This window comes from Colias croceus, chromosome 9 (genome assembly GCF_905220415.1).
Source record: "Colias croceus chromosome 9, ilColCroc2.1".
Classification (NCBI taxonomy): Eukaryota; Metazoa; Arthropoda; class Insecta; order Lepidoptera; family Pieridae; genus Colias; species Colias croceus.
This window is the reverse complement of record NC_059545.1, coordinates 7,517,036-7,535,068: the sequence shown is the minus strand read 5'-3', so window position 1 is coordinate 7,535,068 and position 18,033 is coordinate 7,517,036. Positions and strand designations below refer to the sequence as shown.

Sequence of the window (18,033 nt, the reverse complement as noted above, 5' to 3'; positions counted from 1 at the left end):
ATGACATTTAAGACGCTGGAAGCGTCTTGAAAAAATCGAACTAATTTAATTGTGACTAGTCTATTTTTTGTAAAATAAATTAATAGGCATATACCGCAATATCTAATTACATATTATACCTCTATGCTAAGTGCTAACTTATTTATTTATTTAAATACTTTATTGTACTGCCAACAAAAAATAATTGCAAAAAGAAGCTAATATGCTATTTCGAATTCAAACATGAGCAAATAGTATGAAATGATCATGAAAAAAAAACTATTAAAATGCTATATGTTTCAAAAGAGCATAATACAGTTACTTTTCTGTTCTGTATATTTAACATACAGCTAAAGGTAGTGAAGGCTTAATGTATGAAAAATACAGCATAGTTTCTTACCTAATTGGATAAAAAATAAAACAACTATATTCTCTAAAAATACTTTTATGTAGTGTGTAGGTACATAAATTCCTTAACTATTAAAAATATAATCTACTAGTGTAACCACAATTCCAATTATCTTGTCTCAAAAATAATGATTTAAAATTTGAAAAATCTTAACTAAGTAATCAAATTCAAATCACGTGCAATCATTAATTTTTCTGTTACAATACTGTATTACTTAAATAAACCATACAAGGAACGAAAACTTAACAAAAATCCCCTGAAAAAGGACGTGGAATGGACAAGTACAAAATACTTCTTTTTCTTTACCATTGTGTTAGAAGAGGAAAGAAAATATACTGATATAGTATTCAAAAATTTATCAAAAAGTTAAAATGTTATACAATCGTATTTCGCAATGAAATATATTTTACTTAATTAATTTTAAAAGCGAAATTTATAAGACCCAGATCTATAAAACATTACTACTATTTTCATATTAAATATACTGATAATTAAATTTGCGTAAAAAACATTGAAAATAAACGCCTTAAAAAATTTTCTTCAGATCTGAGTCTTATTTGCAATCTGCATCCATTAAAAAAAAATAGAGAGAAATATAATTAATCGTATATCTATACGGAATTACTAAAACATTTAGCAAGCGAGTCCACCACCTTCGTTCCTTTCTAACTCTCTTCGCACATATTCTGCTTGTTTCTCTGTCAAACCCAATCGCACGACTTCTTGTTCGAATTGCGTTTTCCCGCCAATTCCCACGAGGTAGCCATTGAGTCTTGCCGCCAAATGTGATGTTTGCAACTTCGAAGAATCTAGGCCAAGGCTGCGGCACAAATCTTTGTGACCTTGCAATCTGTATTTTTGGTGATAGCTGTAAAATAGAAATAAAAAATTTGTAGAAATTTTGAGGATTTTAAGCTTCATGAAACTGAAAAAATGTTACACAGTTGACGGTATAAAAATAACTTAAAAATAATGGCTGTAATTCGCAACATTTATGAATTAAATTGATATCAATTGAAATGATCTCAAGATCAAAATCATCGACCTCTTTCTATTTAACTCTAATCAAAATTCATTAAGCAGCTTAATTGCAAATAAATAAAAAATAGCCGTATTCTTTTCAATAGGTATAAGCTTATAGGTTATGAGGAACATTAAGGTTATGAGGAATTTTTACGGTGAATAGGAATAGATAACAATTCCGCCAAAAGATTTGCATCTTTTTTCGATACAGGTAGGTAAGTACAAAAAACAACATAAATTTTATAAAAAAAGACGATAAATTACTTTTAAAATATACCGCTTTACAATTACTGTCAAACTAATCTTTGAATGCTTGTCTTTCATCTCATCAACATTGTAGCAGAGGAAAATGCACGCGATATATAAATGGTAAGGTTAAGTGCCACCATTGGCAACAGATCACGCTAAAACGTGGACCTTGACATAATTATAACAATAATCGATATCCATACGAAGTCCATACGCATACAGAATAGTGGTGCAGTACCCCGTTTGAATAAATGTGAATGAGAAATCGAGGCCAATCTTGTTGCTAAGTTAGTAACGTATCTAACATTGAAAAGATTGTGTGACAAAACAAGTAGCGGAAAATACAGATCCAGACAATAATTTGTTTAGATTTTTTTATTGTTTCGATACCTTGTTAAATTTAAGAATGCTTACGAAGGCTTACGATTCTTATACATACATTTTTATATTGAATATAACATGACACCTATTTATTCAACAACGCGCTAACCTTGTACCTAGTCTGTACCTACCTAACTTAAAGTTAGAGCGAAATGTTTCCTGGAACAATGAATTTAGGATCCCCCATATGTTTTTAATTTTACAATTATTCTTATAAACTTACTCTTCAGCTGGATAAAAAGTTCCTGCAGGTGCGATTTCAGTTCTCAACTGTCCGTTGCAACGAACTTGCATCTCTTTATGGGACGCTTCGGCTGCTATCCGCTGCTCCTCGTCGTGGTATAATATCATGGATTGGTACTGGAATGTGGAATTTATATGTTAAATAACTAACTTCACATAATATACCTAAAGAAAGAGGGATTTTTAATATCAAATAACTAACTTCTCGTATATGGAGAAAAAAATTCATCAGTAATTTCAGAAGTTATTCTACTAAAATACAACAATATTTTTAAGAAGTTGTGGTGGAATAAAGAAGAGCTAACTGCCTCATTGGTTAATAGTATGTACGTTGAGGGAATAGTTTCAGAAGCAGGGTGAAGCCGAAAATTATTTAGGCGTTTTTCAAATTTCCCTAACAGCAGAAAACAACGAGGTGGTGTTGAATCATTAAAATTAATCCAGAAAAATTTTTCATTAGCCTTTTTTTGAATGTGGTAGACATTCAGTGTATTGTTGTTCTGTTTTATAGATATTTCTCTACATGAAATTGAAGTTTATTATCAATTTATTATTATAAAATGTATAATAAAATTGCAAATAACAATATATAGTAACTACTCATTTATGCTATATTTCAATACATATAAGAATAGGTGATAAACATAATATAATAATGGATCATAACATTACAATAAAAATTTGCTTTTCTTGTAATAACACTTCATGAGAATACGCGGACCATAGAAATCTAAATAACAAACGCGGAATAACTAAGGTGAATCAACACTTTACATTAATATTTTTTTAAATGAAATTTAAAACAATTTCCTAAGACCGAACCTCTATAAAACCAGACGTAAGTACAACAATAAATATGAAATATACAATTATAAATAGTAAAAAAGACAAATTACCTGTCTTTTCAACTTAGTAGTTAGACCATACTCGTGGTTAGCCCAAAACATCTCCAACAAGTCTTCATACGTGACGCTCTTAGGATCGAAATCTATTTCTATCACTTCCGTGTGGTCTCCACTGTAAAAAAATAGTATATCTATTAAATTTTAAAATAGCTAGTTTTTGCAAACGATGTAGAAATAACCTCCTACGGTCCTACCTATATCTAGTAAGTACTTTATGCTATGAGTATTCGTTTTTATTCAAAAACATTTATAATAAAACGAAAATATATCTGAAAAAATGAAAACCTTAAAAATAGCATTATACCGGGTCAGAGTCGGAGGGTGCAGCTAGTTAATAATATATTATTAGATAATAAGATAATTAGCTATTCATTAATCACTTGCATGTATTCAATTAACAAAGACAATATACGATTAATTGAATTAATAACGTTTAAGCCAATGGATGAGTTTTTAGCATAACATTAAATAATTAGTTTTCCACTTTTCTAGGAAATAACAATTAAAAATCTGTTAGCGTTTTAATGTGCATAATAAATTTAATTGGATTTGATATACACGTTTTAAATCTATTATTATTTACCTAGGTACTACATGACTCTACAATTTATATAAAGTAAGTATTTACCTCTATTGCAATGAGAATATGACTTATAGTGTAATTTTGTGAAGTAATTCGATAATTAATAGCCCTGAGATCGCAATGCAATAAACACATACAAACATATTATGAATGTACATAATATTATATTGTATCCCTCGAGTGACGTTTCATAATATTATGAAATTCCATCGTCATCACTATTACTAGCATTAATTAATAAGTCTTTATTTTAAAACATATTAAGGACCTGTGGCTATACTTTTTTAATACACACATTTGGCCCGTACAACGGTTTCCCTACTTTTTGTATTTATCGCAAGTCGGTCATACAAGCCGCCAAAAATAGTGTCATGCGTAGACGCATGTCACAGAATAATCGACTATCGCCTTGGCCTTGCGACGGAACCTTGGCTCGAACAATTTTACAATCTTTTAATTATACTTTTATAGCAGAGATGTATATTTTCTACTTCCGTTGTATTCCTATGTACGTTTTGGGTTTTTATTAATGTTTTGTGGTTAAAGTTGTTAGTGTTGTTAGTATAGTTTTATATTTTTGAAGCGAAACTTCTTTAGGCGCGTTGAGAGTAAAATTTCAAGGTCGTCTTGGCAATACCGTCACGTCATGGAGTAAGGCGACGATTCTGGTATCTTTGAATAAAGAAGTTTTACTTCTGACACGTGTGCTCGGCGCTCACGCTCTTTTTTTGAATGTCAATAGCAAACTCTACATATAGAACCATTTTATGTCCATTATTTTAATATTATTCTATGTTGAGAAATATATTTAACAACTGATTCATCTTGTTTAAGCTACATAATTATAATTGAAAAATTATACTTTTGCCATATACATATACGTACTTACAACATAACTTAAAGCGCGACTCACATATTATTTTAATTTATATAATTAATTGTTTCTTTTCTATGACATTAATAATTAAAATATAGCAATCTTCGATACTAATATCTAAGTAATGAATATGCAATAGGTAATGTAAAGTAATGCATCGGAATCAAATTGCCACACGTGTCTTTCTGTGAAAGAATAATAATATGATAAGCAGCTACCGTGTTAATTGCCTGCCCATGCTTTAATATAAAGATATTTTGTTTCACATTTAAAATGCTTGACGGATATTTCTGAATAAAATTATGTATTCAAATTAAAAGGCACAAATCAAGGTCAGAAAAACATCAACCTCAAAGTATTTCGATTATTTAGTGTTTGATAATTAAGACTTATCTTTCAAGTTTGCAAAAAATACATTTAAATTTGAATAAATTCAGAGACGATAATGATGATTGTGACATTTTATGTTTTGTGGAACACTCAGGTAATACACAAATAGCTAGACGCATAATATTATAGTACAAAAACAATAATAAATAAATTACGCAACCGACTCGTGTAAGTGCATTAACCTACGTATATATTACGTTTTACTCCGTACGTAAACACAATATGTTCGATATAATTGTCATATTATATTCTTACTCATTCATCGTAAAATTATCTATTTTCATTATGATTTATTAATATCAATGATATTGTATTAAATTCATACTCGTATATATTATCATAGAGACGGTGACAATGTGTTTAAGAGCTGCTAGTAGATAAATACATGGACTGTTTGTTTTCACGATTGTGCCATAAAATATTACAAATTTCTAATCTTTTTCACGAGAAAGATAATCTGTTACAAATCATACTTAAGAGCAAGGTGAAATTGTACCTATATCTCTTAAATTTCAATAATTGTAGGTATTTTGTAAACTGAACAGTATATTTCTCATCTCAAAAATGAAAATTTGCACTCCACTTTTGAAAGTGGTGACTGGTGTAAGTACAACTGTATGTTATAAATTATAATAATAGATAGATTGCAAAATATTATGAAATAAAGATATTTGCTAAAAAAAAAATTATGTAAGTATATTCATGACTAATGATTTTTCAAATGAGATATCATGCTATCATCATCAAGACATAAAATAAAATCACGCGTACCTACATACAATATAATTAAATGGCATTAATGCTGAATCACTTAGCAAAATTTATTTAAAACACCGATAAAATACTTTACCTTGACATAAATAATTTACAGTCTGGGTACTCTACAAATATAACAAAAATAAATTAAATTTACTTTCATCTATTCTATCGACTATCAAATGAAAAGCTCTGCGATATATACTTTTAAATGTCTATGTATATTGTATATGAAACATGTTAAATGCGCATTTTTAAAAAGCACAAATACATATATTGTATTTTTTATGTAACTCATAGATAAAAATATGTAGAAGTTTCGCGGCAACAAATTACATCCTGGGTCATGATTTGGAGCCATTTTGTTTCAGCAATTTTTGGAGAAATGGAAACGCTTCAGAATTTATTGTTTTATTTTTGTAAGCGCTTCCTACTTATAATGGCTTAAATGCATTTATGTAAACACTTTTTGAATTAGTCAGTTGAATGATAAAATTTATTTTCTGTTTACAGCGTTAGAAATTTCATGCAATATAGACTACTTACACGATAAAGATGTACCTTAGTATATTGTCTAATCAGTCTGCCAAATGACTCGTAAAAAGCTAGGACCTTGATATGACATGACTTCACAAATAATATCTCTTATCTAGGTAAATTGATAACATTCAATGATCATACTACATAAGAATGCAATTATTTAAATTTTTATCAATGGTATCATAGTGAGACGATAACTGACAAAATTAAATCCTACTTCCACCAATACAAGCATAGTATAAAGCAAAGTCGCTTCCCGAGTCTATCTTTATGTAGGTCCATGCTTAGAATATCTACAATTCTACACCCAATAAAACTACAAAACGGATTTTGATACAGTTTTTTTAATAGATAGCGTGATTCAAGAGGAAGGTTTCAGTATATAATTTATTAGGTTTTAGCCAAACGGACGAAGCCGGGCGAAAAGCTAGTACGGTAAAAATAAATAAACTTACATGTTTCTATAATGCGGGCTTTTAGTAGTTCCACCGGAGTAGCCGACTCTTGTCCGTATGACGCCTGGCGTGACTCCGAACAGGGAATCGTTCGACCAGAAACACCCCATTCCGAAGGTGGCCTTCTTCGTTGGAATGTCGACATCATGCAGCAGAGCGGCCTGTTTGAAAAAATATCTATGAATAGGGATCTGTTGTTTAGAAGTGTAATGGTGCATTGGTTGTATACTAAAATCGTGTTCTATGAAAACGTAAATTAGGTAAGTATAGATAGATATAATATCAGATATATTTCGAGAGGAGAGTATAACAAAACATCTTTGTTTGTCAGGATTAAATGACAATTTTTAAAGTTTTTGATCCTGAGGTATATCGACTATTTAACTACTTACTGAAGAACTTTTATTAACTACTTATAATTATTTTAATAGAAAATTATTTAATCTCTACATTAATATACCTACTCCACAAATAATGATGAATTTAGAGATAGGAGCATTATTGAATATTTTCATCGTACATATTTTAAATAAAATGACCTGCGATTTTAGGAACTTTAAAAAAGAATTCCAGTCATTATCCACAGTGGCGTAGCTATCATATGGCCAGGTGGTGCAGTGCACCAGGGCCCCGGAGCTCAGGGGGCCCTCAAACCTCAGCTTTGGAAAAAAAAATTTTAACTACATTTTTTTAAATAAAAAAAAATCTTGTGAGCAAGCTCGAGCCATTTTTTTATTTTTTTTTTCAAATCAACAATTATAGAACTCCTTATTCAACATTTCCAACCTTGTTTCCAACACATGCGCCAAGCGTCCTCGATAGGCATGTGCTGTTTGTTATCGTTAGTTCGGTTATTTGGTAGTTTTGATAAGTACGCCCGTAGTACATTGGCGTTCAGCGATAAGCTCACGTGCTTGACGGTAGTGAGACCAATTCGCCAATTCCACCCATCAACTTTTTAATGAAACTTTAATTCGATCTTGCCTTGCATGAGTTCTCATTTATGATATTTGTGGATGCGATGTTTTCAACTTTCTAGGGTCTGGGACGTACTACAATAGTTGACGCTAGTTGTGACTTGTGTCGCTGACTGTTGTAATTCGTAATTCCCTACTACTAGCATTATTTCATCAAGTATCACCACTATCACCACTAATGCTATGATTTCTATTCCGCACATCCATCCATCTGGCACCAAATTCTGCTAGAACTCATTTTCGCTAAAAAAATTTCCGATGACAAAATATGTATTCGATACCGGTTGCAGCACAACGGTAACCGTATAATCTATGATAGCTCTCAACATGATCGACAACAAAAAATAAACAACGTTACCTATTCTAAACTCAAATTCAAATTTACAAATGAGCTACTTCACGGAAAAAAGAAACAGTAAATATCGCAGTGTAAACTGCTTAAACAACGGGGTACCCACTTTATTTTACAGTGGAACAGAGAATTTTCCTGTCCAAACTGAGATTTTAACAGTTACACTGGATTGTTTACAGTTCGATACACTAAATTCATCAATATTTCCAGTAAAACAGCATTCGACAAGTTCGCCTCCGACATTTATCGTTAATTGCAATAGAAAATGAGGCGGCATCAAACTTGGATTTGAGTGAAATTATAGACGAATTCGCAAAAATTAAAGCGCGCAAGAGATTGTGAATTGGGCGGGGAATTCTGTTAAAAATCGTTTTTTCCATTAATTAATCTCATCTGTATAATAAATATTCTATATTGTCATGTGCGTCGTTGTTTATTTATTCCCTTTTTCTTCTATTAAACACATGGAGAGTCTAATAGAGACGACGTATGGATTTAGCCTACTAGAGATAAGTTCACTTACTGTTTTCTATTCTTATTCTTATCAATAATTTTGAAGGCAAATATAAGTTCAAACTACGCGGAAAGAGGGGAGGAGGAGGGCCCGATTCTTTCCCTATGCACCAGGGCCCTTGTCCTCCTAGCTACGCCACTGATTATCCACCATGATAAAGTTAAAAAACTTGCAACAGCCCAAAGTTCCTTTACCTGTTTATAATTTAAGAAGTTGAACTTAAACCAGTTTCATAAAACATATTATATAATTTTCGGCAATGGTTCGGCTTTATATCGAGATTCGAAATCACAATAATAATTTAAAAATATTTGAATGTATCTTTAGGTACGTGTTGTAGGTTTCAATTAAAAAAATTTGATGAGAATCATCATACTTAATATTATTAATCATTAATTAATTATCATTATGTTACATTAAATGATTATTAGTACATTAAATGATACATAAACAATAAGTGATGGTACTGTTTTTAACTACAATGGATCCCCATTATGGCGCAGTTAATTTGACCTGCCAGTTGAGTTAATAAGGTCATATTACTTAACAAATACGACAAAGATACCTTTGTCAACTTATCACCCATGAATAAACACTATAGACTATAGAGTCATAATTATTATCGGGATAGTAAAATTTTCTCTAAGGTCCATTATCTAAAAATTCTTCCGAGTTATCACGAGAGACCTCAATATCATAAACTACGCATAAATTATTCAATAATATTACTATGACTATGAGTATGTTAATAATGATTATTATTAATTACTAGTGGTCCACCCCGGCTTCGCCCGTGGTACATATTTCGCAATAAAAGGTAGCCTATGTCCTTTCTTGGGTATCAAAATATCTCCATACCAAATTTCATGCAAATTGGTTCCGTAGTTTAGGCATGATTGAGTAACAGACAGACAGACAGACAGAGTTACTTTCGCATTTATAATATTAGTATGGATTTCGGACAATTAATTAATTGTACAATGCTTCAATAATTAAAACCAGAGTCTGAATGTAGAGTTTGATTATTTATTTATTTCTAATAGCAGCAAAATATAGTATTTTTAGTAACAGCGTCATGTGGGTATTTATTCATTCTATCATAACCCAAAAAATATTAGGATTTCATGTAAATAGATGTTACTAATATTCAATAGTTTTTGCGTACAATTACTTCAATAGTATTGATTATTTCTAGTATAAAGTATCGTCTTCTATCTATTCATAATTATTATACACTAGTGGTCCACCACGGCTTCGCCCGTGGTACATATTTCGCAATAAAAGGTAGCCTATGTCCTTTCTCGGGTATCAAAATATCTCCATATAAAATTTCATGCAAATTGGTTCAGTAGTTTAGGCGTGATTGAGTAACAGACAGACAGACAGACAGAGTTACTTTCGCATTTATAATATTAGTATGGATTAATATTACCATCACACATTAGCTTATTTTTGTAAATCGCAACGATTTCACTAATGTAGAGTCATCACCTCTATGATTTTGTTGTGTATTTATAAATATTGGTATTTGGCATATTTTCTACTGTTTTTTTTTCTTGTTTATTAATGATATGATTATTTTGTACATATTATTTGACATTTACATATTTGCAAGGTCTTATTTTTTATGAAGTAATTACCTATTTTCAAGTGCTTTAAGTAGTTAATCTGTTTCGAATCCTAAAATTCGAAATATACTGATCACTGATGACAATGATTTTTTTATTTATAAAAGTGGTTTCGATGTACTAACAATAATAACATTTCATAAGATATTTTATCCAAGATAATTTCAGCAAAATTGTAAGGCTACAGCTACGCTATCTACGCTGACGAGACTATTTGTCGCCAACTGGAGATAAGCATCAAAGTGAATGGGAATGTCTTCAGTATACAATACTAGTAAATAAGTATAGTATTATATTATCTGTGGTATACAATATACACATATAAGCTTAAGATATAAAACACTTAACAAATTAACTACTAATGAAGCTATTATGGATTACTCTCATTAAACTTCCCTAATTTTCATTCAAACTTTAATTGAGTAGGTTTATCAAACAGTTCGTCTCATTTTTTCTAACTTTTATTTAAAAGTACCTAATCTAATTGGAACTGACAATATACAATGTAACTCACATTGTATAATATCGATGAATCAATCAGTTAAATTGATACGTGTGTACTTTGATCAATCACACGTGATAAATCTATTTTTATTTATTAAAATCGTTGACTTCCCTCGAGGTTTATTGGCTGTTCACGTGTAACCAGTAGAAAATAATCTTCATTTTTTTATGTAAGCAGATTGTACACATACTGTAATTATTAATGTAATAATGATATTGAAGACGCCTTAGAAACCTATAAACATAAATAGCTATGTAATAATCTATGTTTTATTTGATACTTCCAAATGTGTGTAAATATAGGTATATAAATGATTTTTTACATAGGTAAGATGCTCTACCTATGTTTTTTTATGTGCTTTAATCTCACTAAAACTTATTAGACTCTACATTATGCATAACTACCCAAAAAATACGCTATTATAATTTAGCATACATTATAACATCCGCAAAAAAAAATATAGCTGAATGATAAGTTCAGTGTTCTGATTTCAATCGCGAAAAGTCTCATTACCTTTGCGATAATCAAATCAACATTCAACAAGCTCTACCGTTAACTTTTATAATAAAATAAACTTATGGAACAAAGCAAATTATTGAGGATAATTTTATAATCATGTGTGTTTTAAAGTGATTATAATATAACATTTTAATTTATAAGTATTGTTTCATTTTTTCACTAATTTTTTCTAATGTAGAGCTTTTTTTATTGCAGAGGCATAGAGTAAGACAAAAATTTCTTGCTTCTACATGACATAGAGTTAATAAAATTTTTCATAAGAAAGCTACACCATTCCTTTAAATTAAAAAATGTTGCATCAGAAAATTTCCGAGAAAAGTCGGTGATGAGCAATTAAGCAAAAAGCAGGTTACAAAAAAGGACTTACGTTTGTCGGTGGTTTCATGGTGCAGATTTGTTTGATAAATCGCAACATACACGGGTTGGTTTGTTTCGTGTCTATCAATTGTTGATTTCCTTGTATTTCCCGGATTGAGCTTGCTCCGCGTGTATGTCTGCGGTATGTGGAGTGAGGCCGCGACACGTCTGCACGTTGTGGCGGTCCGGCGAACACTGTCAAGTATCAATGCCGCAATGTTCTTCAAACCGCAATATTTTCTATTGTCACGCCGTATTTTTACAACAATCACACACATGCGCTACTAAATTCAATACAATAATGCCGAATAGACTTGACTAGGCTAGGTGCTAAATGTATAGTAACGGTGACAACTTTCCATACAGTTATTGTGATTGAGCACTGCACTATTATGAGCCTATGTAACTCTGTTAATTGATAAAAATTGGCAGGTGAGGTTAAATGATGCAATTAGTGTTTTGCTTACGCTATATAATGGTCTTTACCATGTAGTCTCCTTACCTTTTATTATTACAATACAAATATTTGGTTATAATCAATATAGCTGCCAATCAATAGTCATATTTTGCTGTCATAATAGGGTACAACGGTATTCATATTAAATAAAAACTAATAAGATAATAAAAATTATATCGAAGATAAGAGCATGATTATTTAATGGGCTTTATCAATAAACAAATTACCAAGGCTAATTATATTTTTGCATGTATTTACTATGCTTAAAAGTATTATCTAAATCTGTGGTATTACCTTATATTAGCTTATATTATATAATATATTCTTTACCAAACGTAATTTAGTAAAATCCAAATGTCTCTACTCTCTACAAGAATGTTTACCGTGTATAGGCTTGCCAGGTGTCCGGCTTTAGCCGGACATGTTAGGCTTTTTGCAGTCGCGTCCGGCCAAATATGTACGTGTTTGGCCTGTTCGGCTTTTGTCAGGCTTTTTGTCAGAGTGGCGATTCGTACGACGATGGGCGGACGAGCGCCCGACCCGAACGGACAAGGGCGAGCGGAGAGCAAACTATCTTCCGGCCGGCAAATATAACTAGATTTTGTTATTTTTTAAAGATTTTAAATTGTTCTATAAATACCTACTATAAAGTAAATTCTTACCTAGCCGTAAAATTAATATTATCTTTTTGTTACTTTCCAGAAGAATGATTATTTTTATTTGTTTTATTATATTTTTTAGTTTATAGTATTAAGAATGCCAAAAGAGAGCTATATTCATTTGTTTTTTAGTTTTAATAATATTTAATTATCTACAAAAGACTGATGATCCATTTGTAAGTAAAACTGTAATAGTGTAACTTAATAAACATTTCAAATTCGTAAACGAGTTTTTTTATTATAAATATTATGTCCATCTTTTAATAAATATCGAATATCCTCACTTTTCACCACGTATAAATACTTTTTTCAACAGCCCAGCTGTAAAAACATTATGTTTGGCAATAAAAAAAACATGTCCGGCTTTTAGGCTAAAATGTCCGGCCTTATATAGTGCGCAGTCCGGCCTTTGCATTTTATGGCCTGGCAACCCTAACCGTGTATAGATCAGGCTTAGAGAGCAGGAGTCACTCAACTAGGTACTCGATTGATTCTTTCAGTCAAAAAATAATAGATGCCTATGAACCTGAATAGTTCAATAATTTTTGAACTATTCAGGTTCATTATAAACATTCCAAGAAAATCATTTTTGCAAGCCAGAACTTTACTAAATAGTAGTAGAGCCAAAAGAAAAGTCCCTGCAAGTACTTACTGCACTTACATACTTACGTAGGTAAGTTTCATTCAGTCTAACTCTACATTTTCTTTTATTGATTTTCCAAGATAATTCTGCATACTTTGACTTTAAATGTATATTTTATGTGCTTAAACACTATTTTGTATTGATATAATAGAAAAATATTATTAATGCTTTTTCTTTGCAGCTCTATCCAATAAATTTAGAACGGACCAAGAGCTATCGCTTGTTATCATCAAACATACCTACTTTTTATATACTTACGTACTTACTTACATTTTTACTGAATTAACGATGTCATGTACTTACCTAATCCCTACTAACTTTAGTTTCCAAAAATCACACCGTAGTCACTAGTATTGACTGTGTTCTTGATTGATGATCGAAAAGATTCGTATTCCTGAATATACGTTACATACAACCATGGACGAATATTTTATTGGGTCCATGATACAACCAAGGTGTGAAATGAATTTATATGTAGGTAGGTACTTGTACAGTAAACAGTAAACACGTCAGAGACCGCATTATTGATCGTTATATTCTCTTGGTGACGTAGATTCAATTCGACATCACTGTATGCTTTATTATGATGTACAACCAAATAAATAAGACAAAGTAGTAGTTTAATAAAATAAGTTTTTTTATAAAACTGAACTATGAAATGGATGATAATAATATTACGCATAAGCCTATAAATAGGTTTCCAATAGATATGCAATATAACTGTCGATAGAATTAAAAAAAATGGTGTAAGTACCCGGAAATTATAGATAATCCATATACTTATATATCAATAATCCAAATTCATGAGATTTATTAGTCAATCGATAGTGGAGAAGACTAGCATATGTACCTAGTTATGTGGCTTCATTGTGTGGGTGTAATTTTGTTTATATACTATGTAGTCTTCTATGTGAGTACGTAGCAGTTCCACAAGCAGTTCTATAGCGTCGATAGGCCAATCATAATAATTATTATGTTCTCAACTTTTACTCTCTAGGCCAAGTGCAATCCATACTAATATTATAAATGCGAATGTAACTCTGTCTGTCTGTTACTCAATCACGCCTTAACTACTGAACCAATTTGCATGAAATTTGGTATAGAGATATTTTGATACCCGAGAAAGGACATAGGCTATTTTTTACCCCGGGAAATATAATAGGTTTTATCCCGGAAATCCCACGGGAACGGGACCTATGCGGATTTTTCTTTGACTGCGCGGGCGAAGCAGCGGGTTGAAAGCTAGTATTCTTATATAGGATAAAAACCCAAAAAAACAAGAATTTTATTTAACTTTGACATTTTAATATAAAAAATAACCCGGTTTGAAATACACAGTTCGATGATGTATTGGTTTTCTATTAGATAATATCCCCTTAGAATTGATATTAACCATATTCAGGCAGTATAAATAAAACAAAGTATAATCTCAATAACAAATTTATTTTCACATTTTAGGAAGTAGGAATCACGATTAATATATAAAACTACTGCTTAAACGTCATTAAGTACACAAGATATTATAAATAAATCATGTAAATTATTATGAGCAAAGGGGAAATTTTTATTACAACAGTATAAAATTGCATTGATGTAGACATCTATACAAGGGATAACATTTGTACCATACAAATAGTGACTTTTAAACAGTAGTAGACCTTACCTCCGAACACTTAGACGGTACTTAATTTTGAGGCGTGTCTAAATATTCTTAAGGCATGCCTGAACATATTATTGCTATTAAATTTAGGCATTTTCAAGATTTTTTTCCTTGTACGTTCCTATACAATAATATGCTATGGCATGCCATTTATACACTGTATACAAGACAATGAAGGTAAACCGCCTCAAAATTAAGTACCATTTCAGAGTTCGATACTAAAACTAAACATTACATAATATATTTCTTTCATTTCACATTAATATAATAATTTTATAGGATCACAATATCTGGAAAGTATAACGACAAAACACCGCGCTAACAGGATAAAATAACTGATACAACCTTATCATATAATTTTGTAAAATATTTTAGACAGGGGCTGAAATTACGTCAAAAAACGAGTGTTATATTTGACCCAAGTATCAAATATAACAAATTATGAAGGACTTGCTCATTCAGAATCAATAATTTTCATATCCTACTAGTATATCAAGGGGAACACATATGCTCTTATCTACAATAACTCCGAAATGACATAAGTTATGAATAAAAAAGTTTTCATATTCGGTCTAAAAATGGTAGACAGATTTTATAGTCAACTTTTTTTTTAAATCAGTGATACTCTAGGTGATAGTGCCGCTTAGGATAGTAAAAATGCTTTTGAGCTAGACAAAATAACTAGATATCTCTTAGAAACGTCTGGTCTAGGCCATAGTGTTGTGCCTACTAAAACAATAAATTTTTGTATTTTCTGGTTAAAATTGTAAATATTTTAGGATCAATTTGAAAACTTGGTCAGAGTCAAGGCAAGAAAAAAACTGGCAAGTTAATAAATTTTGTGACTATATTATGTGCAGTTTTTTAATCAATTCTATTAAGTATTTTACGTATCATCTCTATTAATTTAATTAAGATATACATATTTATTTTATAGATGAATCAATATGGCTATATTAAAACCGCTTTCAAGAAGTTTGAAATAAAAAGTTCGTATGGCCAATATTTTGTAACTATCACGAATGCAGACCAATCAAAATAATTATAATTATGTTTAAAACGTAATTTGTTCAACATATTGCATAAAATATAAACTCTTTTGAGTATTCAAGCAAAATCAATTGCATTTTTCAATTTTAAGGCAAGATTTATGAGGCACTGATATGACTTCCTAAACGTATAATAATTTAAAATATTTCTCACATACTTTTATGTTCACTGCTCTTTATATACATATTTTTTTTATTCAAACATAATTTCAATAATATTTTAAAACCAGTAAATATACCTTTAAAATATAAATTGTTTCAATTGCGCCGTATACTTTATTATTCATATTAAAAATAAATTTATCGATATCTATAAATGCTTTAGGGTCCGATGAAATAAATAAGCTATCACAAATTATTTAAAATGCGTTATAAAATAATACTGTACCAAAAAACAAATAAACAACCGTATTGTGCTAGCGTAAGGCCATCCGTATTGCTTGATGTTTGGAAACACCTGATAGATTAAGGGGAAGCTCCCTAAATTTTATGTGAATTTTGATTAATATTTTGAAACAGTCACACATACAATCAAAATGGAACTTTAGTATATGATTTATTGGGTCTTTTTCATTCTATGTACAAGACAGTTACGTAATTGTAACATTTTCGCTCGATTCATTTTTTATTCAAAAATTATGCCTTTTTTTAAGGATTATTACATTTCTTTTGAGATTTACTTGGACTTTATGTCTAAAATAAATGTAATAAATGTAAGAAAAATAGTTTACTTTCGAATCCCAATATATTTTTTTCTCTAGATCAATTATTACTTTAGTTATAAACGAAATAAGAATTGAGACTTACTTTTCCAGCTCGAACACGATCAAAGAGCGCACGCGATATTCAACTTTATTACGGCTGTGTTAGCGTCTAGCACCGTAGCAGTCTAACCGGTCTCTCAGTGCCAGAAATTATGTAAGGGAGCCTCCTCTTAATACAAATTTAAGTACTTCTTAAGTACCATTTAGTTCTTAAGTAATCGATGATTTATCCTAATGACTATGATATGGACGAATGGTTTACTGGATGATACTTAATCTAATAAATACATTTCCAAAAGTATTGTACATAAATATTATAAAACAATGGAATGATTTGAAATTTTTTACTAAGGATGCCCGAGGTGGCGTGACGGTGAAATTTTAATATTAATATCTTATTTTTAAGTATTAATTTTTATTCAATAAACAATAACACACATCTCTATGTAACATCAAACCACCTCATATACTAAGCTATGTTGAACACCAAGGTAATAATTACAATATTTACATATATTTTCACGAATTGGAAGGGTTACCATCAAAACAGGATAACACGTAAAGAATATAATGACAATAATTGGCACACACAAGAGTATAATCGCCGAAGTTTTAATTAATATAACAGCTATATTGCGCGAGGTTAAAGAACATACATATAAATTTTAAGCTAAACGATGACATTAGAATTATATTTGTAAAACAATAAATAGTCTACCGTGTAATGGGGTTTTTGTTTGGAAACAAAATAGTACAATGCAATGGCCCCCTCGTTTGCATCAACCGTAGCTGCGTTTTATAAGTGCTACTCTTCAATTACTTTTATTATAAACCGTTTCAAATACAGGGTTACTTGTAAAACACCGGCAACCTCGCAGGACAAGATAGCTAACATCATGCATCATAAGCAACAAAATTTGTTCTACGACTTTTGATAATTTGTTAGATTTTATTTTCATACATTCATTCATTTAATTTTACGTTTGAATATTATAAACTCTACGACTCCCAAAAATTCTGTAAACAAGAAGCGAACGAGAAGGGGAAGGGGGTGTCGCGTCGTCCATCCGATAATGAATAGAACATAGACTTACAAATGTTAAGAGAGCACAATAAAAGTTTAAAAAATAATTTATTGCGTTATGCCAAAAGTCGTAGA

General features: G+C 30.6%; 1 protein-coding gene across 1 annotated transcript; it reads right to left on the bottom strand.

Annotated features, from left to right (window-relative positions):
• Positions 1-408: 408 nt before the first annotated feature.
• LOC123694379 (peptide methionine sulfoxide reductase) lies at positions 409-11,908 on the bottom strand. Its single transcript, XM_045639805.1, has 5 exons — positions 11,653-11,908; positions 6,791-6,951; positions 3,181-3,301; positions 2,265-2,401; positions 409-1,256 (listed from the first exon to the last, which is right to left on the bottom strand). Exons 1-5 carry the CDS (start codon positions 11,698-11,700, stop codon positions 1,022-1,024), a joined length of 702 nt encoding a protein of 233 aa, XP_045495761.1. The 5' UTR covers positions 11,701-11,908; the 3' UTR covers positions 409-1,021.
• Positions 11,909-18,033: the final 6,125 nt, after the last annotated feature.